This window comes from Euleptes europaea, chromosome 19, assembly GCF_029931775.1.
Source record: "Euleptes europaea isolate rEulEur1 chromosome 19, rEulEur1.hap1, whole genome shotgun sequence".
Classification (NCBI taxonomy): Eukaryota; Metazoa; Chordata; class Lepidosauria; order Squamata; family Sphaerodactylidae; genus Euleptes; species Euleptes europaea.
Genome location: NC_079330.1, coordinates 9,827,928 through 9,854,823, shown reverse-complemented (window position 1 = coordinate 9,854,823; position 26,896 = coordinate 9,827,928). Strand labels below are relative to the sequence as shown.

At 47.9% G+C, this 26,896-nt stretch overlaps 3 protein-coding genes across 3 annotated transcripts; 2 read left to right on the top strand and 1 right to left on the bottom strand.

Moving 5' to 3' along the window:
- Positions 1-7,601, top strand: CLDN19 (claudin 19). The gene is made up of 5 exons (XM_056865383.1): positions 1-223; positions 2,720-2,884; positions 6,477-6,561; positions 7,018-7,164; positions 7,499-7,601. Exons 1-5 carry the CDS (start codon positions 1-3, stop codon positions 7,530-7,532), a joined length of 654 nt encoding a protein of 217 aa, XP_056721361.1. The 3' UTR covers positions 7,533-7,601.
- Positions 7,602-12,979: 5,378 nt separating this feature from the next.
- On the top strand, positions 12,980-16,244 carry LOC130491747 (claudin-16-like). Its single transcript, XM_056865536.1, has 5 exons — positions 12,980-13,093; positions 14,007-14,109; positions 15,351-15,515; positions 15,622-15,813; positions 16,162-16,244. The coding sequence occupies exons 1-5, from the start codon at positions 12,980-12,982 to the stop codon at positions 16,242-16,244; spliced, it is 657 nt and encodes a 218-aa protein (XP_056721514.1).
- Positions 16,245-17,525: 1,281 nt separating this feature from the next.
- LOC130491613 (claudin-16-like) lies at positions 17,526-25,942 on the bottom strand. Its single transcript, XM_056865384.1, has 5 exons — positions 25,831-25,942; positions 22,628-22,763; positions 21,543-21,707; positions 20,194-20,258; positions 17,526-17,714 (listed from the first exon to the last, which is right to left on the bottom strand). Exons 1-5 carry the CDS (start codon positions 25,933-25,935, stop codon positions 17,526-17,528), a joined length of 660 nt encoding a protein of 219 aa, XP_056721362.1. The 5' UTR covers positions 25,936-25,942.
- Between the last annotated feature and the right edge of the window lie 954 nt (positions 25,943-26,896).

Sequence of the window (26,896 nt, the reverse complement as noted above, 5' to 3'; positions counted from 1 at the left end):
ATGGCCAGCGCGGGGCTGCAGCTGGGGGGCTACTTCTTGGCGCTGGCCGGCTGGGTGGGCACCGTCTGCGCCTCGGCCCTGCCGCAGTGGAAGCAGAGCTCCTACGCCGGCGACGCCATCATCACGGCCGTCGGGCTTTACGAGGGGCTGTGGATGAGCTGCGCCTCGCAGAGCACCGGCCAGGTGCAGTGCAAGCTGCACGACTCCCTGCTCGCCCTCGACGGTGCGTCCCGCCGCGGGGAGGGAAGGAGGGAGCCGTCGGGGGGCCCGCGGAGGGAGGAGCTGCGGCGCAAGAACTAGGGTGGGGAGCGGGGGGCTGGAAACGAGGGTCGCCAGGTCCCTCTTCGCCCTCGGCGGGAGGTTTTGGGGGGCGGAGCTGGGGAGGGACTTCAGTGCCGTAGAGCCCAATTGGCGAAGCGGCCGTTTCCTCCAGGGGAGCTGAGCTCTATGGGACGGAGATCCGTTGTGATCGCGGGAGATCTCCAGCCACCCCCTGGAGGTTTGGAAACCAGCACAGTCAAAGAACAAAATTATTATTAGTGATTAGGACAAATGACAACAAGTGCTATGCAACAAATACTTATCCTACTACTATAATACATAAGATTCACTTGATGTCAACCATTCAGGTGTACAATTATTCTTTGTGTTATAGATGCAAATATGCAATTTATCTTTATAGTATGGTTGAGATAAATTATCTATAAAGATAAATTGCATCTATAACACAAAGAATAATTGTACACCTGAATGGTTGACATCAAGTGAATCTTATGTATTATAGTAGTAGGATAAGTATTTGTTGTATAGCACTTGTTGTCATTTGTCCTAATCACTAATAATAATTTTGTAATTTTGTACTTTGACTGTGCTGATTTCCAAACCTATCTAGGTACAAGCATAGTGATGCCTTCATTTGTTTGATTTGTTAACCCCCTGGAGGTTGGCAACCCTACTGCAAACTAGTAGGGGCGAGGGCCCCGGGGTCGGGTGGCGGGCTGGCCAGGGTGTCGGCTTGCCCGATGGCATTGAACATTAGACAAGGGCCATTTATGCCTGGGAGGCTTTGCCTTGGGTTTGCCGCTCTTAAGATGCACATTTTCCCCATCCAAATTCTCAAAACCCAACAGTACGCCCCCATGCAGTTTTGAGAATCTGGATGGGGAAAATGTGCATCTAGAGAGTGGCATATTCAAGGCAAAGCCCTCCCGTGCATAAATGGCCAAGATGTCTAATGTCTTAAACATTAGACAAGATGTCAAAAATGTTAATGACCTTGCTGTAACTTGAAAATCTAATTGAAGTTCCACTATTCTTACTGTATGCAACTAAAATTTACGTTGCATTGCTATTTTAATATACGTTATATATAGGCTCAGATCTTTACTGTCAGGACTGTGGGATGGAGCTGAGCTGGGAATCCCAGCCTGGGATTTATTTATTTTATTTCTTAAATAGTTGGAGGTGGGCCCCCTTTGTCTCCAGGCGACCAATATTTTTAGACCCAGTCCGCCACTGCCAGGGGTCCATGTCTGTCTGGAATGGCACTTTCCCCTCCCCTAGCCTGAGGCTGGGAGGGAAGGCAGCATGGTATATATAGCCTGATCTCCTCAGATCTCTGTTGCTAAGCAGGGGCAGCCCTGGTTAGTATCTGGATGGGAGACCACCAAGGTAGACCAGGGTTGCTCTGCAGAGGAAGGCACTGGCAAACCACCTCTGTTAGTCTCTTGCCTTGAAAACCCCATAAGGGATCATAGAATCATATAGATTCTATATGATAGAGTGGGAAGTTACCACCAAGGTCATCTAGTCCACCCCCTGCTCAATGCAGGAAATTCACAACTACCTCCCTCCCCACACCCCCAGTGACCCCTACTCCATGCCCAGAAGATGGCCAAGATGCCCTCCCTCTCATCATCTGCTTAAGGTCATAGAATCAGCGTTGCTGACAGATGGCCATCTAACCTCTGCTCAAAAATCTCCAGGGAAGGAGAGCTCACCACCTCCCAAGGAAGCCTGTTCCATGGAGGAACTGCACTGTTAGAAAGAAGACATTAGGAAGAATTTCCTAACAGAGCAGTTCCTTAGTGGAACAGGCTTTCTCGGGAAGTGGGAAGTGCTCCTTCCCAGGAGGTTTTTAAGCAGAGGATAGATTGCCATCTGTCAGCAATGCTGATTCTGTGACCTTGGGCAGTTCACAAGAGGGAGGGCACCTTGACCATCTTCTGGGCATGGAGTAGGGGTCACTGGGTGTGTGTGGGGGAAGTAGTTGTGAATTTCCTGCATTGTGCAGGGGGTTGGACTAGATGACCCTGGTGGTACCTTCCAACTCTATGATTCTAAAGTTTTCTATCACCTTTGTTAGTCTCTTGCCTTGAAAACCCTACTGGGTTGCCTAAGTCAGCTGTCACTTGATGGCACTTTACACACACCCCTCTCTAGGTTGTTTTGAGCCCTGCAGAGAAAACAACCCCTGCAACCCTTCCTCCCTTCTGGGGCTAAATGCACAGGGAGAGCAATTTTGATCAGGGAAACTGTGGGGACCCCCTTCCCCTGATCTGGATAGCCCCTCCTCTGTATCAAGAATTGCAACCACAGAACTCCCAACACGGCATGTCGTTCGGTCCTGAAAAATTAGAGCGTGCTGGACGGCCATTTGCCTCTGTCTCCCCTTGAAGTTGCAAAGACTGGGTCTGGGGTTTCTTTCTTTCTTTCGCAGTTCACCTCCAGACCTCCCGAGCTCTAATGGTGGTGTCCATTCTGCTGGGCTTCGTGGGAGTCATCGTCAGCGTGATCGGAATGAAGTGCACCAAAGTAGGGGATGAGAACCCCGTCACCAAAAGCTGGATTGCCGTCTTGGGAGGAGCCTTCTTCTTGCTCGCAGGTAAACCGGGATTCCCTGCGCTGCCCTACGGTTCACACATTGTGGTCCCTAGAAGGCTGAATTGAAGACCTAGAAAAACCCAGATTCCAATCCCTGCGAACAGGATCCCTGAACCTATCCTACCTTGCAAGGTTGTTATAAAATGGGGAGGGAAGGGTGTGTGTTGAACACAGGAACACATGAAGCTGCCTTATACTGAATTAGACCCTGGGTCCATCAAAGTCAGTATTGTCTACTCAGACCGGCAGCGGCTCTCCAAGGTCTCAGGCAGAGGTCTTTCACATCACCTACTTGCCTAGTCCCTTGAACTAGAGATGCCAGGGATTGAACCTGGGACTTTCGGCACGCCATACAGAGGCTCTGCCACTGAGCCACGGCCCCTCCCCAAGATCCCCAAGTGTTCTTCCAAGATCCATGGAGGTAGGAAGAAAAAGTAAGTAGACAGAACAAGTAATTAGGTGTGGGTTTGTCTGTATAATTTGAGGCATGTTGGTTTTTCAACTTTAAGAGGGGAGTGGACATGTGCATGGAGGAGAGGGCTATCCATGGCTACTAGTCAAAATGGATACTAGTCATGATGCATACCTATTCTCTCCTGTATCAGAAGAGCAGGCCTATTATATTAGGTGCTGTGGGCACAGGCAGCATAATGTCATTAAATTTCTCATTCCCCCTCCCCCCAAGTTTGCTCCATTTCTAAAATTCACAGGGATTTTGTCCTCTAGTTGGTTTGATGAAAATTCAGTGCGTGTTCATAAAACATTGAGGCTCAAAGCTTCCATTAAAAAAGCTTATTGAATTAAGGGCAAGTTATGAGCGAATGGATGGGCAATGAAATAAGCCCTCACCATGGGACGCCAACCCTAAGAAAAAATTAGCTACTGTCTGCCCAGCCAAAAGCATCCTCAGAGTCAGGAGTTTGGCTAGTTTATCTGTCAACAGAGATCATGGGAAAGAGAGAAGGATAGAGAAAGGGAAAAGGGGTGTGTTTTTTCCCCTGTGCAAGCACCAGGTCATTGCTGACCCATGGGGTGACGTCACATCCCGACGTTTCCTAGGCAGACTTTGTTTTATGGGGTGGTTTGCCAGTGCCTCCCCCAGTAGTCTTCCCTTGACCCCCAGCAAGCTGGGTACTCATTTGACCGACCTCGGAAGGATGGAAGGCTGAGTCAACCTTGAGCCGGCTACCTGAAACCGACTTCCGTCGGGATCGAACTCAGGTCGTGAGCAGAGCTTGGACTGCAGGACTGCAGCTTACCACTCTGCGCCACGGGGCTCCTTTCCCCCCCTACTTATGTATTTATTTGAATAGTGATCATTTCTCTTTTTCTTGACCAACTGTGAAATAATGCAACTGTGCAATATTTTTTTTAAAAAAGAAAAACTTCAAAAATAGCCATAGCAAAAAAATAATAATATATTTGGCAGGAAAGGAGTTGGTATTATATATTTATCTTTTTATGGTATACTCAAGTGCTGTTGCGCTTCTGTGGAAAGGCAGGGAACAAGTTAATAAAATATTGCCCTGCCTCCACCTAAGACAGAAGGCTCATGGAATGCCCAGATTTTTCTTTTCAAAGAACAAAGAAATCTTTTTTTTTTTTAAAGCCCTTCAATTTAAGAGAAGAGTTAAAGGCACTTATTACCTTAATTATGCTTTCTCCGCCCAAAAATATAGAACTGGCACATGGAGGCTTCCAACTTTAATTCTGTGTCCTGGGAGAAATGCTGACGTTCTAGAGTCCAACGTTATCATTACGGCATTATTACAAAATAATAGTCATTAACCAAATGGAAAAAAAAAAGAGCAAGGACTAGCAAAATAAAAACAAAACAGTTCTCTGGGCGCCCCCCTTCTGTTTATTCCCTTTGACAAGAGCTGTTAGTCAAGCACATTATTCATAAATGCCAGCACGCACCAAGAAATAAGGTCACCGGTTTCAAGGTGCGTCCTAGTAGTGTAGCGTCACTTCCCCGGACGACATAGCATGTTGTGGGGGGGCAGATTGTACAGCATCGCACCTCCACTCCGCTCCCTCCCCTCCCCGAACCCTGTCCTCCGCAGACGCCACCAGAATTTCCCAAGCCGGACTTGGCAACCCTACCTAGAAAAAAGGTAAAGGTAGTCCCCTGTGCAAGCACCGGGTCATTACTGACCCCTGGGGTGACGTCACATCCCGACGTTTACTAGGCAGACTGTGTTTTACGGGGTGGCTTGCCAGTGCCTTCCCCAGTCATCTCCACTTGACCCCCAGCAAGCTGGGTCCTCATTTTACCGACCTCAGAAGGATGGAAGGCTGAGTCGACCGTGAGCCGGCTACCTGAAACTGACTTCTGTCAGGATCGAACTCAGGTCATGAGCAGAGGTTTTGACTGCAGTACTGCAACTTACCACTCTGTGCCACGAGCAGGAAGCAATTCATTACCCGGGAAGCCATACAATGGTCATTAAACATACCTTATATTGGTAGTTACTAAAACCGTGTCGAATCCCTTAACGTTTTCAGTGCAGAATAAATAAACGTGTTTTCAAGATGGAAGCTGCCAAAGCCAGATAGCCACATGCTCAGAGGCTTAGCAAGGGCAGTTGACCCAGCTGTTTTTATGAATAATGTTCCACGGCTGCTGTTTCGCATTGCCCTGTTCCTTGTTGCTTAACAGTTTATTGACTGATGAGGAGGGGGAGGGGACAGATTGGTAGGCCAAGGAAAGCAGCAGCTGCTACCTTTTCTTGGCACGGTGGCTCCAGAGCAGGAGCAGTCTATCTGAGGGATAGGGATTTCAGCAGCACCGAAAGCTGGCAAACCCGTCTGGCCCAATGCTAGAGTGTGTCGGGATGAGAACTTACCTTGGTGTCGCTTCTTTTGGCGCCGAGATTGGAAAAGTTTTGCAGTGCCGTTCTAATTACAGCTGCACCCTTCCAAAGACCAAGTTACCCCTTTGGATTTGTAAGGGGTCATGTCTTGATAGCCCTATGCCCCCCAACTTTGTCTGAAATAGTCAAACATCAGGTGGGAGAGAATGCATTTCCCAAGTGCGCATGCAGGCAATCTACCACTGAGCCACCATACCTCTTCAGCACCCTGCCTGCCAAAGCTATCGGGAGAGCCAGCATGGTGTAGTGGTTAAGAGCAGTGGTTTGGAGCGGTGGACTCTGATCCGAAGAACTGGGTTTGATTCCCCACGCCTCCACATCAGCGGCGGAGGGTAATCTGGAGAACTGGATTTGTTTCCCCGCTCCTTCACACGAAGTCAGCTGGGTGACCTTGGGCAAGTTACAGCTCTGAGAACTCTCTCGTCCCCACCTACCTCACAGGGTGTCCGTTGTGGGGAGGGGAAGGGAAGGTGATTGTAAGCCGGTTTGATTCTGCCTTAAGTGGTAGAGAAAATCGGCATATCAAAACCAACTCTTCTTCTCCTCCTCCTCCTCCTCCTCCTTCCTCCTCCTCCTTCTTCTTCTTCATCATCATCATCATACACAGCTGCAGAGGCCAGTTGTAAAACTAGCCATCTTGGCTTCATCAAGCTGAGCAACCTTAACTCTCTAGGGGGGAAAAAACTAGATACTTTGGGTTTTCCTCTCTGTTCCCAGGTCTGTGCACAATGACGGCTGTTTCATGGTATGCAGTACGGGTGACGGTTGAATTCTTCAGTCCAAGCACGCCAGTTAACGCCAGGTGAATAAATGCCATGCCTAGCCTCTGCCAGAGGGAGGGGGGCACGTCGGCCTATAGGCCCAATTCAGAAGGGGAACATGCCAAGGCAGAGTAGCCCCGACGGCAGCAGATTCCTGTGATTAAACATGAGACTGCCCCAGTCATGTAGGAAGAAAACCAAGGGGTCACAGCATAAAAGAGAGCCAGCGTGGTGTAGGGTTTAGGAGCGGTGGACTCTAATCTGGAGAACTGGGCTGGTTTCCCCGCTCCTCCACATGAAGCCTGCTGGGTGACCTTGGGCCGGTCGCAGTTCTCTCCGAACTCTCTCGGCCCCACCTACCCGTGTCCCATCTCTAGCAAACCCTGTTTTGCTGGCGATCCGGATGACCTTGGGACGCTACCGTGGGTCTTTTCAAGCGCCGCCGGCCAAGGCGACTGCTTGGTTTGCGTTCATTCAACCTTCTCTCTTTGCCCCAGGTATGAATTTGGACCTGCTCTGTTCGTCGGATGGTCGGCGGCCTGTTTGGTCCTGCTGGGAGGGTCTTTCTTGTCCTGCTCGTGCCCCAGGCCGGAAGACAGAGGACAGCAGTACTACCGGCAATCGCAGCCCCCCTCGGCGAGAGAGTATGTCTGAACCTCCTTGCCCCTCTTTGCGGGGTGGGGGGGGGTGGAGAGAAAGAGACGTTCGTGCCGTAAAACCGAGGATCCGAGTTGTCTCCTGCGGTTCTCCCGGACACGGAGGCGTGATAGTTTCTCAGGGGTTTTTCCGTTTGCTCTCCAAATCAGGGCCCAGGAGAAATGTCCCAGTAGCTCCTCTCTGCCGGCTTCCACAACCCTGCAGAATCCCGAGTTGTGGGGACGGGACCCAGGCCGCATTCGTATATATATTTTTGTCCGGTTTGCAGGCTGGAAACTAACAGCCCTCTTGTTTTTCGTTTTGTTTTCCTTGATCTTTCAGACCCACTGTTAAAAGGGGAGATCAGTGCGTATAATGTCTTCACTTCTGTCGGGGGGAAAGAAATATTTATGTCCTGAGTATTCCCTTCAGAAAGACCAAATATGACTGTTATCAAGGATAATTAAAAAAAAAAAAACGTACCCCCATATCTATTTTCTATATTGGATTAAAGACAGATTTATTCTTCTTATAATTTAAACTTTGTATTAACTTTTCTGCTGCACCATGTAATGCTTGATGGCTCTGAATTTCAGAAACCTTTTGGTTCTAATGGTTTGTACTAAAATGTGTCGTATTAAAATATGTTTGGGCGATTGCCAGCTTTTTAAAATCTGTGTATATCTGTGTCTCTCATTTCTGGGGGGTTCTGGGCTGCCTGGGCGGACCCTAACCTGGAGAACTGGGTTTGATTCCCCACTCCTCCACATGAGCGGTGGAGGCTAATCTGGTGAACTGGATTTGTTTCCCCACTCCTTCACATGAAGCCAGCTGGGTGATCTTGAGCTAGTCACAGCTCTCTTAGAGCTCTCTCAGCCCCACCTACCTAACAGGGTGTCTGTTGTGGGGAAGGGAAGGTGATTGTAAGCCAGTTTGAGTCTCCCTTAAGTGGTAGAGAAAGTTGGCATATAAAACCAATTCTTCTTCTTCCTCCTCCTCCTCCTCCTCCACACAACCCCCTATTCCCTTGCTAAATAAAGAGGAACATTTTAATTAGTTTTTTTAAAGCATTGCTTAATGTCACTGATGAAGGCAATTTGAGAAGCTAGTGCGGTGTAGTGGTTAAGAGCAGTGGTTTGGAGCGGTCTGATCTGGAGAAACAGGTTTGATTCCCCACTCCTCCACATGAGTGGCAGACTCTAATCTGGTGATCTGGATTGGTTTCCCTACTCCTCCACACAAAGCCAGCTGGGTGACCTTGGACTAGTCACAACTCTCTCAGCCCCACCTACCTCACAAGGTGTCTGTTGTGGGGAGGGGAAGGGAAGGTGATTGTAAGCCAGTTTGATTCTGCCTTAAATTGTAGAGAAAGTCAGCATATAAGGAGAGGGGCTTCAATGCCATACAGTGAAATTGCCAAAGCCGCCATTTTCTCCAGGTGAACCGATCTCTTTCGGCTGGAGATCAGTTGTAAAAGCAGGAGATCTCCAGCTAGTACCTGGAGGTTGGCAATCCTACTGATAGGGTTGCTAATTCCAGGTTGTAAAATTCCAGATGTGGGGGTGGGCCTGGGGAAGGAGGGGTTTGAAGAGCATCCCTATTTCCCACTAGTGAATCATTGAAAGGTTTTGCTTGCTTTGACCACAGGCCTTAATCTTGCAGTGGGGCAGGAGAACAGGTGGGCTTGCGGAGTGGGTTAATTTCATTTTTATGATTGTGCCTGTGATTTTAACTTTATCTGCCTTGTGGTCAAGAGAACAGGATGAAAGGAGCTCCTCATCGAGGGGCCGAACCCTCTCGGAAACCTTTTGCCGAGACAACAAAGCAATCTGCGCAATTCTGCTAAACTGCTCTCGAGATCTCGAGCTGTTTGGCTGACGTCCAGGAGGGTTCAAATCCAGACACACAACCCTTTCTTTCAGCCTGGTTGGGTTGATCAGATATTTCTGTCCGAAAGCTCCAACAAGCAACATGCCCCCACCCTGGATGCTAAAAGGAATGAAACCAGCAATGAAAATTATTTAACTGTTCATGAGAACAAGCTGCTATCTTACTTCTCCGTTAGCAGGAAGCGCCTACACTTTGCTGACACTGAGAATGAGGGCATTTGGCAAATCTGTCTGCAGAGAGCGAGAGAGACAGAGAGATATAGGAGGGGAGGGGCTGTGGCTCATTGGTAAAGCACCTGCCTGGCATGCAGAATGTCCCAGGTTCAATCCCCAGCATCTCCAGTTAAAAGGACTAGGCGAGTAGGTGATGTGAAAGACCCCTGCCTGAGTCCCTGGAGAGCCGCTGCCGGACTGAGCAGACAATACTGACTCTGATGGACCAAGGGTCTGATTCAGTATGAGGTAGCTTCATGTGTTCATGTGTTCAAGCAAACCAAGTTGTAGCCTTCCCTTGATCAGAGTTACTTTCTGAATGACAGCCATCTAGTGTGCTGCTGCGGCAAAAAAGGCCAACACAATTATAGAAGTTGAAATGTGGGAGGTGTTCTTTCTTTGTCTTTCTTGTAAAAGCAAATGGCTTGAGAGAGGCTTTGCTTCCCATGACATCCCCACATATGACTTTTGTCCCACTCTTGCCTCTGGTCAAACAGGGCTTGCAAGTTTTTGAAACAAAGCCCGCCAAACCTGTTTACAAGAAGCAAAAAACAGGACAGCCAAAAGAAAAGCAGGATGACCCCTAGAACCAAATTGCTCTTTCAAACTGCTTTCTACTCTCTGCAGGGGGGGGGGGGAATCTCCTTGCATCCATGCCAGGATCAGTTGCACAAATATATCTTAAATAAAATAAAACATACATATACAGAGCTTTGGATGCAGGGCGGCAAAAAGTGCTGTTTAGATTGTGGCATGAATGGGGACAGGACAGGGATTCTACTCCCCTTACCACCACCCCGATATGCCGCGTGAACAGGATTACTCTGCATCAGGAACCAGACTACCCTTGGGAGATGCTCAACAGATGCTTTCTTCTGGCCAGGTTAAGTGGAACTGCTGACTTCAGAAGTCATTTGCCCTGCTCCGATGAGCCATAGACAGATTTAGCCCCAGACAGGGCGTAACTCTTTGCCAGCTCAGCATGCCCACAAAGGCGCTCGAGGATGCCAGCACCTGCTTTGGATGGCGTGCATGCTTCCTGACCCATGCCTGTTTTAATTGCAAAGAAACCCATCACCCTGCAGAAATGCAAAGCGCATCTGACGTGGTTCGGAAAAGCTGCAAGTAGGGCCCAGGCAGTTTTAACCCAGTGGGGCATTAGATGCTGCCTTCACTAGACTGACACCATGTGATCACAACCGCACCTGATGTTCCAAGACCCTAGACGCGTCTGGTGGCATTTGAAAACTCCTGAAGTATACTCAATTGTGGTTCTCCCTCCGGTGACTCCCTTCAGGATGATGAAGGCTTGAGAATCTGGTCCAGCCGAAATCAAGGTAACGCCTATTTTGGGGAATATTGCCGGGAGGGGAATCCCACCCCCCTAGGACTTAACTTTGCTCCTTGAAATGGAGTGAAGGTTCTAGGCTCTGGTTTTGTTTTTAATCTGAAATTTCTTGGTATAGTTGTGATTTTCTTTTTTGTATCGTTCTAAACTAGAAAAAAAGTCAAAAATTAACTCGAGAACCGGACCGTGCACAATTTGCGGCAGGTTTAAGTTCCTTCAACTTATTTGTTTCCTTTCCTCTACTCTGCCTTAACTGATGCACCCATGGCCATTATGTACGTTATGTGCCATACAGTCTGAACCGACTTATGGCGACCCTGGGAAGGGGCTTCAGTTCAAGGCCATTGCCTGCCTCTGCAGAATCTTCCTCGGTGGTCCCCCACCTAAGTACCAACCCTGCTTAGCTTCTGAGTTCTGAAGATATCGGGCTATACCATACCATTCCATATCTGCACATGTTCATTGGCGAAGCGTTGGTGTCTGTATCAAAATTCCTTTTGTGCACCGTATTATCCATGCTCAAGTGCATTCGTATGTCTTGGCAAAGACACCTCGCGCAAGAAACTTGACGGAACCACAGAACTATCATATATTGTGCTGTGTTTTATTGATGCATGTGGACATCAGTAGCTTGCGGGGAAAGATGTGAACTAACAGCACTAGAAGCAAACGGCGCATACCCAGGGCTCTATACAAAACATGGAAATAAGGAAATGGAATAATGTAGGACTTCCTAAGGCATTGCTTCTGTGATGGAAGAAGACCAAATTCATTGGAAACTCTAAATGCAGGGAGAAGTTGAGATGAAGGAAAAGATGCCCATCTACTACTGGGGGGAGGGGGGTTGTGTGTTTGTGTGAGTAAAGTACCATCAAATCGCAGCCGACTTATGGCAACCCAGTAGGGTTTTCAAGGCAAGAGACTAACAGAGGCGGTTTGCCATTGCTTGCATCGTGAACCTGGTATTCCTTGGTTTGCCTGCTTATTATTTGACAACTCCTCGTCTTACTAGAGCCTTCTGTTTAGCTAGACTGAATGCTAACCCCTCTATGGTTATGCAGGGCAGAATTTTGAATATACTATAGGGATCCCAAGGCTATATTGTCAGTTGCAAGATTTGTTTTAGTCCTTGTATCCCTCAAACATTAGATATATGCTGCTCAAGATCAATGGATCAAGGAGCTTCTAAGGGATAAAGGAAAGGAAAGGTATTCCTTGGTGGTCTCTTATCCAAGTACTAGCCAGGACCGACACTGCTTAGCTTCTGAGATCGGACGAGATCATCCAGGTCAGGGCAGAGGGGGGAATTGGGGAGAAAATTTAAATGTTGAGTATTCCATGATCCAAATCTGCAGGCTGATTTCTCTTTATAGAGACACAAGGCTAATTTTATTTATTTGTGTGTTTGTGTGTGTTAAGTGCCATCAAGTGGCTTCCGACTCATGGCAACCCTATGAATCAATGTCCTCCATAATGTCCTATCTTTAACCGCCTTGCTCAAGTCTTGCAAATTGAGGGCCGTGGCTTCCTTTATAGAGTCAATCCATCTCTTGTTGGGTCTTCCTCTTTTCCGGCAGTCTTCAACTTTTCCTAGCATGATTGTCTTTTCCAATGACTCTTGTCTTCTCATAATGTGACCAAAGTACAATAGCCTCAGTTTAGTCATTTTAGCTTCTAGGGTAAGTTTATTCTTTTTATTTATTTGTTTCTAAATCTACCCCAATACCTCCAGACGGCATCTGAAAGAGCTCGTCCGTATGGGATTGGCCAAATCTTGGGGTTTGCTTCACAGCATTCCTTCTTGTTCACAGCAAGTGGTTTTTAATTGGCTCGAGCGGTTTCTTAGTGGACCATTAAAAAAAAATGTTGCTCACAGTCTGTGCCAATTGGTCAGATTAACGATGTTTTCGAGTTACCCATGCACAAACTAAACCTTGATTTTTTAAAAAAAGATTTTTGTTTTCCTGCTTATATAAGTTAATTCTTTAAGTGGTCGTTAGGGGTGACTGGCTTTTAAAAAATGTTGATTTTGATTGTTGGCTCAAGGGTGTATAAATGAGGGCGAACTCACCCATTCATTCACTTCTGACACCGTCTGTGATTTTTCACTGCTAGAAGTAGTCTTTGCCATCGGCGGGAGGTTTTGGGGGCAGAGCCTGAGGAGGGTGGGGTTTGTGGAAGGGAGGGACTTCAGTTCCATAGAGTCCGATTGCCCAAGCGGTCATTTTCTCCAGGTGAACCGACCTCTATCAGCTGGAGACCAGCTGTAATAGCAGGAGATCTCCAGCTACTTCCTGGAGGTTGGCAACCGTAACTGTGACATCAATCAGCCAAGAGCCTCAGGTGTCTGTTCTGGCCTTCCAGAGTTCTCCAATGGCTTCGCTGTTCCAGCTGACGTCTTTCTGTGTGGCTTTTGTCTCCACCCTCTTCCTGGTCGCGGCCACTTGGACGGATTGCTGGATGGTTAACGTTGATGACAGCTTAGAGGTGAGCAGAACAGGTAGAGTCGGGGGCCAGATTTTAGGAGGCCAACACTCCACAATTTGCCCAAACACACTCTTCTTTTGGGGAGGGGGAACAGAGCAGAACATGGTTCCTTTACACCCCTTCCAGCCCCTTCGGAGCTGGTATGTTCTGCCTCTTCCCCTTTGCCATTCCCTCTATTTTTAAGGGATTTATTATGATTGTAATAGTTTGATTGTAAACCACTTAGGTTTTTTGAGTGGAAAAGTGGGATATAAATCTTTTACCAGCATGGAGTGGTGGTTAAGAGCAGTGGTTCGGAGCGGTGGACTCTCATCTGGAGAACCGGGTTTGATTCCCCACTCCTCCACATGAGCGGCGGAGGCTAATCTGGTGAACTGGATTAGTTTCTCCTCTCCTGCACGTGAAGCCAGCTGGGTGACCTTGGGCAAGTCACAGCTCTTTTAGAGCTCTCTCAGCCCCACCCGCCTCACAGGGTGTCTGTTGTGGGGAGGGGAAGGGAAGGTGATTGTAAGCTGGTTTGAGTCTCCCTTAAGTGGTAGAGCAAGTTGGCATATAAAAACCAACTTCGTCGTCTTCTTCTAAATTAAAAAAAAACCCAAATAAACAAGTTTTTTTTTTATGAAAACCAATGTTCTTTGGTTTTCAGCATTTCCAACATTCTCCAGTTGTTGTCAGAGGGGCCCTCCTGAATTAGGACAGCCCTCTGAGAACTTCCCAGAGTTGCAAAGGACTTTGGGAGATATTATCACTGGACTCCTGAATTTTCTCCAATTTGGCCAAACTCTACTCAAGCAAAAGGCAAGATGGTGGAGCTAACTCTTGGCGGGGTGGATCCTTGGATGGGTCTATGCTCTACCACATGGCTAATCATGACAACTTCTAGAGGTGGTCTTCCTTCTCTGTTCCTGTGCAGGTCAGCCACAAATGTCGAGGGCTTTGGAGGGAGTGTGTCAGCAACTTGAAGGACGGCATTAGGACCTGTGACCTGTATGATTCCATTTTAGCAGAACATCCCTGTAAGTCTCCATCTATTGATAAGAAGAAGAGTCTTCTTCAGCCATTGTGGACTCAGACGGTGGTTTTAAACTTTAGGCAGGTGCACCTGCCCTTTTAAATTTACCTTGTAAGCTGCTGAGAGGGGCTCCTGAGCATGCCTAGATGGCTCACATCTTGAGCAAACAAAATAAAACAGGAGATAACTGTTATGTGCATCAAGAAGGAAGTTAGGGGGATAGGGTTACAGGTTAGGGTCGCAAGCTCCAGGTTGGGAAATACCTGGAGATTTGGGGGTGGGGTCTGAGGGCAGGTTTTAGAGAGGGGAGCGATGTCAATGCCATAGAGTCCAATGGCCAAAGCGGCCATTTTCTCCAGGGGAACTGATTTCTATCGCCTGGAGATCAGTTGTAATAGCGGGAGATTTCCAGCGGCCAGCTGGAGGTTGGCAGCCCTATTACAGACGCAACTGGAACAGAGGGGCTATTTTTAGTAGTAGATATTTTTGGCTACCCTACACATTGAGAACCAAGCCTGATCCAATCTGCATCGCTCCCCCCACCATTCATCAGCATCTCGTAGGATTGTCTTCATGCACTGGTTTCTGACGTTTCATCAATATTCTAATGTGACCGACTGTTGGGAATTGACATATACAGATGATAGATGGATTAGATAGATGGAATGGACTGGTGGACAGGGGTGGATGGATTGCTGACTAATAAAGGATCATACAGACAGAAGAATGGACATAGGGTTGCCAACCTACAGGCAGGTTATAAGCCAAAATAGACACCTCTGTGTATAAATGTAGTTACTCCAAATCGAACACAGGTCAACCATACCAAGTATAGCTAAGCAACAGACTGTATTATACAATAACATTGACAAGCACATACAAAAAGTCCTATTTCTTAAGCATAAAGACACAAAGTCACAATATTCCAAGGTTTCCAAAACTCACTATTCTAAAGACAGACTAAAAAGGTACCAAATCAAGGTGTTTTTTTCATTTTTCAGGTGTGGATTCCAGGTAAGTATTACTCCGTCCCAAAGCAGGGGATCAAAAGTGAAGAGGAAGACTGCCGTTTCAGTTCTTCATCAGTTCCACTTCACCAACCTTATATCCTGTCTCTTGTTTCATATTAAAGAATCCACATCCAAGAATCCTTCATAAGGTTCCTTCCCAGGATACCTGAGAAGGATCCTGTTGGAAGACTGTTAAGAAATAAAATTGTTGGTATTCTTCTTCTTCTTCTCTTAGTAAAGATAGTGGTGACTCGGGCCTTACTGATCACGGCAGACATCCTCTCAGGCTTCGCTTTGGCGCTGCTGGCATTGGGCCTGGACTGCATCAAATTCCTGAAGGACGAGCCAGAAATCAAGCTGAAGATGCGCTATGCGTCCGGATTGGTGCTCGGGTTCGGAAGTAAGCCTTTGGGGAAGCTTGGGCGGCTGATAACAAACCAGACTGCTTCAGGGGACTCACACAAGATGGTTTGAGGCCTCGCTGACTGGACCCCTTTGCCTGCCAGGTGTCCTCGGACTGGTGGGCTCAGTGTGGTACGCCATCGATGTCTACCTGGAGAGGGCCAGGCTCATGGTGCATAACATGTTTTTGGGCGTCCATTATGACTTCGGCTGGTCCTGCTGGCTAGGCATGGCCGGCTCCACAGGAGGCTTTCTGGCATCCCTCGTGGTGACTTGCTGCCTTTACAACGCCACAGGTTAGTTTTATTGAGTTTGCAACTCGAGGGTTCCTCTAGAACAGGTAGGGTTGCCAGGTAGGCTCACCAACCTCCAGGTACTACCTGGAGATCTCCTGCTTTACAACTGATCTCCAGCTGATAGAGATCAGTTCCCCTGGAGAAAATGGCTGCTTTGGCACTTGGACTCTATGGCATTGAAGTCCCTCCCCAAACCCCGCCCTCCTCAGGCTCCACCCAAAAAACATCCCGCCGGTGGGAAAGAGGGACCTGGCAACCCTATCCATGAGTCCCAGGCAGAGAAGGGCTTTAAAGGACCAGAGCCTCCAAGGCTCAGTATTCTAATTCTTCCATCTGCAACCATTGCAGCTTCCTCCCGGAGACGTCAACGGCTCACGTTCCATACACGGGCCGTCACCTGCAAGATGTATGCCGTCGCTTCTCAAGTCTGATGCAGCTGAAGGATGCTCCCCCGCCATGTCAGCTGTCAACACTGGGATTGCTGATTGTGTGGACCTTATCTTTTGGCTAAGGAGGGAGGGCTAGATTTTGAGGTTGCCAACATCACGTGCACCCCCCACTAGGGTTGCCAACCTCCAGGTAGTAGCTGGAGATCTCCTGCTATTACAACTGATCTCCAGCCGATAGAGATCAGTTCACCTGGAGAAAATGGCCGCTTTGGCAATTGGACTCTATGGCATTGCAGTCCCTCTCCTCCCCAAACCTCGCCCTCCTCAGGCTCCTCCCCCAAAACCTCCCTCCAGTGGCGAAGAGGGACCTGGCAACCCTACCCCCCACCCAGCCGCCCCAAAAGAGAATGGTGCTATCAGCCCAGCACCCCAGGTAGGGTTGCCAGCTCCAGGTTGGGAAATATCTGTAGATTTGGGGGGTGGAGCCTGAGGAGGGTGGGGTTTGGGGAGGGGAGGGGCTTCAATGCGGTACAATGCCATAGAGTCCACCTTCCAAAGAGGCCATTTTCTCTAGGTAGGGTTGCCAACCTCAAGGTACCAGCTGGAGATCTCCCTCTGTGACAACTGATCTCCAGCCAATAGAGATCAGGTCACCTGGAGAAAATGGCCGCTTTGGCTATTGAACTCTATGGCATTGAAGTCCCTCCCCTCCCCAGACCTCGCCCTCCTCAGGCTCTGCCCCAAAAACCTCCCACCAATAGCGAAGAGGGACCTGGCAGCCCTATCTCCAGGTGCTGATCTGGGTCGCCTGGAGATAGATACTAGCAACCCTGTCTCCAGATAACCCAGATCAGTTCACCTGGAGATAGGGCTGCCAGGTCCCTCTTCACTACTGGTGGGAGGTTTTTGGGGCGGAGTCTGAGGAGGTACCTATCTCCAGGTATCCTCCAGGTACTAGCTGGAGATTTTCTGCTATTACATCTGATCTCCAGCTGATAGAGATCAGCTCACCTGGAGAAAATGGCCGCTTTGGGAATTGGACTCTATGGCATTGAAGTCCCTCCCTTCCCTAAATTCCACCCCAAAAATCTCTAGGTATTTCCCAACCGGAGCTGGCAACCCTACCTGGAGATCAGCTGTAATAGCGGGAGATCTCCAGCTACCACCTGGAGTCTGGCAACCCTAACCCCAGGCAATGTTAGCGCTTGTTATGAATCAATGCGTGATTCAGTTGAATCCACTCAATCATAAAAGACATGTTGCAATCAGGCTTTTTCTGGTTTAATAGATCTTTGGACTGGTTGCTGGCAGAGAAGTCCACTTTCACAGGTAGGTGCCTTTGGAATCAGTAGGGCAAGGCCGAGGGCTCTGGTCCTTTCCTAGACTCTGGGCATCGAGACAGCTGGCCACAATCAGCAGAATGCCAGCAGAGCACGCGCAAGCGGCACCCCCCGCGGCCATCCAGTAGGCATAGCCGAGTTCGTAAGTCACACCGGGAATGCCAAAGGTGACCTGGAAGAGAACCAAAGCATTGAGCGAGCCAGGGCAGGCTATCCGTCAATCCACAGATCGCATTTGTAGCCCACCTTCCCTTTAAAGAGCTCAGGGCAACATACAAGATTCTCTCCTGCTAATTGACCCTCACAACAACCCTGCGAGGTAGGGAAGGGTAAGAAACAGCGTCTGGGCTAAAGTCAGTCAAGGATCTTTATGGCACAGGGGAGGTTTGAACCTGAGTCCCCTTTAGGGTTGCCAGCTCTGGTTGGGGAAATACCTGGAGATTTTGGGGATGGAACCTGAGGAGGGCGGGGTTTGGGGAGGGGAGGGACTTCAACGCTATAGAGTCCAATTGCCAAAGCAGCCATTTCCTCCAGGTGAACTGATCTCTATCGGTAATAGCAGGAGATCTCCAGCTAGAACCTGGAGGTCGGCAACCCAACTGGCAACCCTAGTTGAGCCCCATGGATGGAATCTCAGAGTGTCAGACCCAGGTTCAAATCCCTACTTTGCCATGGAAGCTCACTGGGCGACCTTTGCCCAATCACTCCCTCTCAGCCTAACATACCTCACAGGGTTGCTGTGTAGGAGAGGAGAACGATGTTTTCAACTGCTAAGGATTTCCATTGGGGAGAAAATGTAAATTGGCTGCTAGTGCCACAATTAAACCTAAAGAGACGGAACCTGGAAAATCTCTCAGCAGCCCAAACAATGGCGAATTTTTATCAGGCAACAATGTTGACAGCTAATAGGAATTTGTCACACACAAAAATTCTGGGCGTAGGGAAATCTGCTGTTTCTGTCATAATATTAAATCACAATGAGCTTTAGTCTATGGCTTTAGATCATACTTTCATATATATGTGTGCATTAATTCCTCTCATTGTTCAGTGTTTAATGCTAGCGATTGTTCTGGCCTGCGGGGACGAAACACAGACAGTCAATTGTGAGGAAATGCACATTAATATTAAAGCAGAAAAAAAAGTTGTGTACCCCCCGACCCAAAAAAGACAGAAGAATATATTTCCTTGCACAGCTGGCAATATTGTGTTGTGGTTTAATTTCACCAGCTACCTCTTCTGCCAGTGAATTTCCACGGGGTTGGGGCTACTGAACTGCTCTGTTAATAAAAGGGGGGCGGCACTGGAGGGAGGAATGTGTACATTTTTTAGGGGGAGGAATAAGAAAGCAGGGTCTAGCGTTGCCAAGTGACCAGCTTATTCTGTTCTTTTTTTTATATAAAATTTTTTTAATTGTTTTTTCATACCTTCGATACAATCAATAAACATTACCTTTCAATCTTTTCTAATTCTCAGCTAAGAGTAACATATATATAACAATTATCTTCCCCTGCTTTGACTTCCTCTCTTCCTTCTTCTATTTCTAACTTATCTTCGTAATCCTCTTAGCAATTATTTTCTACTTCTTTATAAAAAAATTTTTTTTTGTAAAACCTTCTACAGTTATTAAAAAAGAAAGAAAAATAGAAACAAGAAAATTAACCTAATCTAAGTTGTAACCTTTAACATTTTGCACATTAAGTTCATTTTTGCAATAAACAATCCACGCCTCCCACTCCTTAACAAATTCATCATTATCTTTTTGATTTATTAACTCAGTCAATTTTGCCATTTCTGCTAGTTCAAACATTTTATGAATCCAATCAGTTCTGTCCGGTATTTCAGACATTTTCCATTTAGCTGCGTATACCATTCTCGCTGCTGTGGTGGCATAGAGTATTCTATTCTGTTCTTGTGCCTTTAACAATAACACACTATGTAGAAATCAGTAAGTAAAGGTTTTCAGTGGAGTAGTTATAAAAAGATAACGGTAGTCCCCTGTGCAAGCACCAGGTCATTACTGACCCACGGGGTGACATCACATCCCAACGTTTACTAGGTAGACTGTGTTTACGGGGTGGTTTGCCAGTGCCTTCTCCAGTCATCTACATTTGACCCCCAGCAAGCTGGGTACTCATTTGACCGACCTCGGAAGGATGGAAGGCTGAGTCGACCTCGAGCTGGCTACCTGAAACCGACTTCCGTCGAGATTGAACTCGGGTCGTGAGCAGAGCTTGGACTGCTGTACTGCAGCTTTCCACTCTGCACCACGGAGCTCTAGAGAAATTATGCCCCCCCCCCAATAATGACGAAAATGCTATTGAGCGAAAAGCTACAAAGGTCAGTTTTAAAAACTTGCAAACCTGGAAATGGAAATGGTCGCCTTCTACCCACCTGTAGTATTTCACCCTGCTACTCAGTTCTGGATGCCACCCCTGTCTTCTGAGGTATGGTGGTTGGCCCTCAAAAATAAGGGGTGGCACAGTGTTCATGGAGCCCTCTGCCTGAGGAGGGCGGGGTTTGGAGAGGGCCGTAGAGTCCAATTGCCAATGCAACCCTAACTACACCACACTGGCTCAACTGTACATTCCTGGAGCTACCTCAGCCCTCTTGTTTTACCCTTCCTAACTGTGCCCCTCGGAAGCAAAATTTACCTCTAATTTATACTTCTGCACAGTGTCGATACCATACCAAAGGACAGCAATTGCACCAGCTAGGCCTGTGAAAGAAAGAGGAGATACCATATGACGATTGTCAGATTTGCTCCACACCACCGTAGAGTCCCTTTGCTTGGTGTAGTGGTTAAGAGCGGTGGTTTGGAGCGGTGGAGTCTGATCTGGAGAACCGGGTTGGATTCCCCACTCTTCCACATGAGCGGCGGAGGCTAATCTGGTGAACTGGATTTGTTTCCCCCACTCCTACACATGAAACGAGCTGGGTGACCTTGGGCTAGTCACAGCTCTCTCAGCCCCACCCACCTCACAGGGTGTCTGTTGTGGGGAAGGGAAGGAGATTGTCAGCTGGTTTGATTCTCCCTTAAGTGGCAGAGAAAGTCAGCATATAAAAACCAACTCTTTTTCTTAACAACCACAAGGAATACAGCGATTTAGCAGTAGAAAAGAGCAAGAGTCCAGTAGCACCTTAAAGACTAACAAAATTTCTGGCAGGGTAGGAGCTTTCATGAGCCACCGCTCACTTCTTCAGATACAACTAGCTCCTGGACTCTTGTTCTTTTCTACTGTCACAGACAGAACTAACACAGCTACCCATAGCAATTTAGTAGGGGAAGCATTTCTTGGCCAGAAGAAGCAATGGGATTTTGACCCACATGATTATACACTCCAGTTCTCCCAGGTCACTCTTCACCGCACAGTATTATTCATTTGCTCTGCAGTGACCTGTCCTGTACTAACTGGAAAGCCAAGAGGATGTTTGTTCTTTTGGTACAGAACATTTGGGGGAAAAAACTTTCGGAGTAGCTACAATCCCACTGACCAGCTGTTCCATGAGGAACTGGGGAGGGGGGGGGACTGAATCCAGACTCCCCTTTCTGATATCAAACAGCTGGTGCTTTTAATCTACAGAGGATGTGTGGTAGTTAGGGTTGCCAACTTATCCGCTACGATGGGTGATCTCCTGTGCCGCCTCCTAGCCCCTGCTTCCACTTGAATGAGCAGCAAGGGGGGGGGGGAGAAGTACACCATTGACAAGTCAGCGGCAACTCCTAGCTAAAACGTGGAAGTGACATCACAAACACTCTAAGATCTTGTTTTTACCATAGAGATCAGCAAACTCCAACGGCATCAGTAGGGTTGCCAGGTCCCTATTCGCCACCGGCGGGAGGTTTTTGAGGCGGAGCCTGAGGAGGGCGGGGTTTGGAGAGGAGATCACCTGGAGATCAGTTCTAATAGTGGGAGATCTCCAGCCACCACCTGGAGGTTGGCAGCCCTACAGGGAGAATATGTTGGCCTCGCCCTCATGAAAAGACCAAGGCCTCCTTTACCTCCTAGGAGGAACAAGGTCCCAGCAGCCAGGGAAAACTTGTACTTCCGTGGGGCTTTGTCACGGATCAGGTTGGTGCATTTCATCCCAGCGATGAAAGGGGGCATGGCAGCAAGGGTCAGGAAGCTTGAGAGGATGACCAAGACCCGGGTGACCACAAGGACAGCTGCAAATAGAGGGGGAAAGGATCGTGACACCTGAGGCAAGAAGACACCCCCACTGGCCTAGCAGCCAGAACTCTGCATTAGTACCATGGACTCGTTTTTTGTCCACATTGCTTGCATTATGTTTTGTGTTTTTGTGTGCAAACAGTTGAAATACAAACTCCTTTCCCCAATGGGATAAAAATAGGGTTGCCAACCTCCAGTCGGTGGCTGGAGATCTTCCAGAATTATAACCGGTCTCTCGATAGGGCTGCCTACCTACGGGGTCGCCATAAGTTGGCTGCGACTTGACGGCACTTTCCGCCACGACCAGTCAGACAGTGTAAGACTGCTTTGTATATATAAATTGAGGAACTCCCTGCCCCAGGATGTGGTGATGGCTGCCAACTTGGAAGGCTTGAAGAGGGGAGTGGACATGTTCATGGAGGAGAGGGCTGTTCATGGCTACTAGTCAAAATGGATACTAGTGATGACGCATACCTATTCTCTCCAGGATTATATGAGCTGCTGTGGAACACAGGTAGGATGGTGCTGCTGCAGTCGTCTTGTTTGGGGGCTTCCTAGAGGCACCTGGTTGGCCACTGGGTGAACAGACTGCTGGACTTGATGGCCCTTGCTCTGATCCAGCATGGCTTATGTTCTTATAGCGGTCCATGTTTTGAACGCAGAAGGTCCTGTATTGATTTCCCAGTTTAAAGGATCTTGGGTAACAGATCTGGGAATGGCCCCTTCCCAAAGTTCCTGGTGTAAATACTAAGAGCCTGGCCTTTTGGTTTTGTCTGGTCCCCATAACACTGTTGCTAGCTTGCTGTGTTTCAAGGTCAGCTCCCAAAACTGCAATCTGACCTGGAGATCCCATCTGAGATACTGATATGAATACAATCTCCCACCCACCCAAATCACTCAGACTCCTTTTCCTTACCGGGGTGTTCGCTGAGATAGGAGATAGGAATATCGCATGTCCAGAGGTTGGCCACGTTATCAAATATGCACTCGCTCCACAGACCCCGACACCGGACACTCAAGCCCACGGAAGACAGAGGATCCTTGGCGTCTTGCTGCACAAAGGAAACACATTAGTTAGGAACGGGGCAACACTAGGGTTGCCAACCTCCAGGTATTAGCTGGAGATCTCCTGCTATTACAACTGATCTCCAGCCGACAGAGATCAGTTCCCCTGGAGAAAACGGCCGCTTTGGCGATTGGACTCTATGGCATTGCAGTCCCTCTCCTCCCCAAACCCCGCCCTCCTCAGGCTCCTCCCCCAAAACCTCCCACCAGTGGCGAAGAGGGACCTGGCAACCCTAGTCAACACTGGTTTTTGGTCCCACTGCCCCACCTGGAGCATTTTCTTAAAAACCTTTTAAGTTATAATATTCCCTTTTAAAGAAAGATAGTTTCTTTTTAGAATTAGAACTTCGCGGGTTTAAAAAGTGGCTGGCGAACCCCCCTGAAAGGTAGAAATTTTGCAAAGGCTGCTGCCTACATGTGCCAAGCAGTAGTCCCCTGAAGGGTTTTTTTAAATGCTCAAATGATCCTGAAAATCCCCTTCCGCTATCATGATTGAGCACAGCTGGGCGCTTCAGGACTCTGCAGGATACCTTAAAGGCATTATTATTTCTCTAAGGAAACCGCAAGTGATAAGCTGAAGGAAGCTTCCAAACTTCAACATTCACCAGTTTCACCTAACTTGCCGCAGTCCTAAACCTGAGAATCGGGGAAACGTTCGAAAACACGCCGATCTTTCGGCTCGGCGAGAGAGTTTAGAAGTGTCTATCAGTGATGAGCAGACTCGTTTCCGTTAACTTATTCGAAGCCCAACCTGGGAATACGGTGAGCCTCCTCATGAGGAAGGCCGACGGACAACTTTGCCTGGACAGTGTGATAAACAAAAGTTGTGTGTGTGTAACACTCGCAGAACAAAGGGAATTGCTCCCTCTCTTTTTCAAAGCTGTCAGAAAGAGTTGTGACCTTTCCGACAAATTCCACTGGCATTATTGCCACCGATATATTTCTCGGGGTTTAGCATTCCCATGGCGACGGCGGCGTTTTCTTTTTTTTCAGCAGCTCCACCAAAGTATTCCTTTGGTTCCTCTGTGAATGGCATTACCGTCCGTTTTTCTTCAAGGGGAAAGGGGAAGAGACAAAATTAGTTTGAAGGCCAAGGCGATTCAGGGCTAAGAAATCTGGGGAAATTGCCTTGTCCTGATACAGCTGACTTGGGGAGAGCCAGCGTGGTGTAGTGGTTAAGAGCGGTGGTGTGGAGCTAGGGTTGCCCACCTCCAGGTACTAGCTGGAGATCTCCTGCTTTTACAACTGATCTCCAGCCGTTAGAGATGAGTTCACCTGGAGAAAATGGCCGCTTTGGCCATTGGACTCTATGGCATTGAAGTCCCTCCCCTCCCCAAACCCTGCCTTCCTCAGGCCCTGCCCCAAAAACCTCCCGCTGGTGGCAAAGAGGGACCTGGCAACCCTATTTGGAGCAGTGGATTCTGATCTGAACCGGGTTTGATTCCCCACTCCTCCACATGAGCGGCGGAGGCTAATCTGGTGAACTGGATTTATTTCCCCACTCCTAGACCCAAAGCCAGCTGGGTGACCTTGGGCTAGTCCACTTCTCTTAGAGCTCTCTCAGCCCCACCTACCTCACAGGGTGTCTGTTGTGGGGAGGGGAAGGGAAGGTGATTGTAAGCCGGTTTGAGACTCCCTTAAGTGGTAGAGAAAGTCGGCATATAAAAACCAACCAAAAATCTGGAAATCCTGATTCAGGCCCAAGGCAAAATTGTTCCTCATGGAGAAGCATCTGCATTTGTTCAACTTCTGATTTTTTCCTGTCTTTCTAACCCATTTCATTACGTTGATGTATCCTTTGTACTTATGATTTATCCCCATTGTATAAGATGATCAGTTTGCCCACTAGGATCTATTGATCAGTATTCATTCATTCTGTGTACTGGTAAATGATAACCAATCTGTTGCCTCTGCTAGAAGAAGAAGAAGCGTTGGTTTTTATGGGCCAACTTCCTCCGCCTTTTAAGTATACAAACCAGTTTACAACCTCCTTCCCTTCCTCTCCCCGCAACAGACACCTTGTGAGGTAGATGAGGCTGAGAGAGTTCGGAGAGAACTGTGACTAGCCCAAGGTCACTCAGCTGGCTTCATGTGGAGGATTGGGGAATCAAACCTGGTCCTCCAGATTAGAGTTCCCCGCTCATGTGGAGGCGTGGGGAATCAAACCCGGTTCTCAAGATTAGAGTCCACTGCTCTTAATCTCTGCACCATGCTGGCTCTTAGACAAGGGTTCAATTTTGAGTATAGTTAAATGTTAAGAATAGCTGAAAGATCGAGTAATCGATCCATGCACCATCATTAGGTGGACCAGCATTAAATGGTGTAACAGCTGTGCTCATTGGTTGTACAAGCCAAAATGAAGTTTTTGAACAGTACGGTGAATAGTTGGGTAAACAGCCTGTGACCCCCACAAGTCCAGTGCCCCAGGTGGTCACCTGGGGTGCCTGCCACCAAATCCAGCCCTGTTCTGATCCATGTACAGATCTTTGATGGTTGTCTGGATCTGAGCTTTGAAGGTGCTCGGATTCCAAAAGATGCGGTGCAAAGTTCAGAGTGTCAGCCTAGGATGGGGAGACCTGAGTTCAAATCTCCATTCAGCCATGAAGCTTCTGGGTAATTTTGGGTCAGTTACTAGATCAAATCAAGCCTGAACTGTCCCTAGAGGCTAAAATGACTAAACTGAGGCTATCATACTTTGGTCACATCGTGAGAAGACAAGAGTCACTGGAAAAGACAATAATGCTAGGGAAAGCGGAAGGCAGCAGGAAAAGAGGAAGACCCAACATGAGATGGATGAACTCTATAAAGGAAGCCACAGCCCTCCGTTCGCAAGACCCGAGCAAGGCTGTTAATGACAGGATGTTTTGGAGGACGCTGATTCATACAGTCATCATGAGTCAGAAGTGACTTGACGGCACGTAACACACACACACACTCCCTTTCGGGATAGCCTACACTGCAAGGTTGTTGTCAGAGACCCATTCACCCTAGTGTTAGCGCCTCGGAAGCAGGTGGGAGACAAACGTATTCAAGAGAGAGAAAGTTCATTCCTACCCGCCAGCAATCTGATCCGGCACACAGGAAGAGAAGCAGAAGGCCCGAGACCCCTAACACCATCGCCAACATATCCGCAGCCAATGCCGGTGCTGTGATTTTCATTCCCCTTTCGGCAAGAAGTTTTCTTTAGCAAATATATATAAATATATATTCCTTTCCTCGGCAGCTGGCACACCAGAAGTTGAACTGCCGCTCCAAGCAGAAGTGGCTCCTAGTGCGAACGCGGGGAAGGTCAGCGTGTTCCCCCTAGTGGAGCTAAAAGAACATGTTTCCAAAACGATGGCCCACTACAGAAAGTATTCTAGCTGGCAAAAAAATTACAAATTTGAGCCCTCCACCCTTGAACGGCCCAGACCAAATGGCCCCCTTCTTCCCCCTCCCATGGCCCTGAATATAGGCTTCTTTGTTGGGTGAGCCTACAAGTATCTCTCTCTTTTTTTTTTTAGAAGAAGAAGAAGAGTTGGTTTTTATATGCCGACTTTCTCTACCACTTAAGGGAGACTCAAACCGGGTTACAATCACCTTCCCTTCTAGAAAATAAAAAAAATTATTAAAAAAAAAACCAATCACCTTCCCTTCCCCTCCCCACAACAGACACCCTGTGCGGTAGGTGGGGCTGAGAGAGCTCTGAGAGAGCTGTGACTAGCCCAAGGTCACCCAGCTGGCTTCGTGTGTAGGAGCAGGGAAACAAATCCAGTCCACCAGATTATCCCCCGCCGCTCATGTGGGGGAGTGGGGAATCAAACCCAGTTCTCCAGATCAGACTCCACCGCTCCAAACCACCACTCTTAACCACTACACCACACTGGCTCTCACCACACTGGCTTTTTTTTAGATTTTTATTACTATATAATAAAGGAATACAGAAGGAAAATGGAGAAGGGGAAGAAAAAAAGATATCTATCATACAATTAAGAAAATAATTTTTTAAAAAAAATTCTAAAGCAAATCAAGCAAACAACACTACTTTGCATTTCAGTATTTGGGCGAGTTATACAAATAAGATGATCAATAAGTGGTCTAGTTAATATATCAACAAACCAAATAATTGTCTAAATATAAA

Coding starts and splice junctions, on each gene's coding strand:
- CLDN19 (XM_056865383.1), top strand. CDS start 1: ATGGCCAGCGCGGGGCTGCAGCTGGGGGGCTACTTCTTGGCGCTGGCC. Junction 2,885..6,476: donor AGCCTTCTTCTTGCTCGCAG/GTAAACCGGGAT, acceptor CTCTGTTCCCAG/GTCTGTGCACAATGACGGCT. Junction 6,562..7,017: donor AGCACGCCAGTTAACGCCAG/GTGAATAAATGC, acceptor TCTTTGCCCCAG/GTATGAATTTGGACCTGCTC.
- LOC130491747 (XM_056865536.1), top strand. CDS start 12,980: ATGGCTTCGCTGTTCCAGCTGACGTCTTTCTGTGTGGCTTTTGTCTCC. Junction 14,110..15,350: donor CATTTTAGCAGAACATCCCT/GTAAGTCTCCAT, acceptor TTCTTCTCTTAG/TAAAGATAGTGGTGACTCGG. Junction 15,814..16,161: donor CTGCCTTTACAACGCCACAG/GTTAGTTTTATT, acceptor CAACCATTGCAG/CTTCCTCCCGGAGACGTCAA.
- LOC130491613 (XM_056865384.1), bottom strand. CDS start 25,935: ATGAAAATCACAGCACCGGCATTGGCTGCGGATATGTTGGCGATGGTG. Junction 21,708..22,627: donor CTATCTCAGCGAACACCCCG/GTAAGGAAAAGG, acceptor CTCTATTTGCAG/CTGTCCTTGTGGTCACCCGG. Junction 20,259..21,542: donor GACCTTGTTCCTCCTAGGAG/GTAAAGGAGGCC, acceptor TTTCTTTCACAG/GCCTAGCTGGTGCAATTGCT.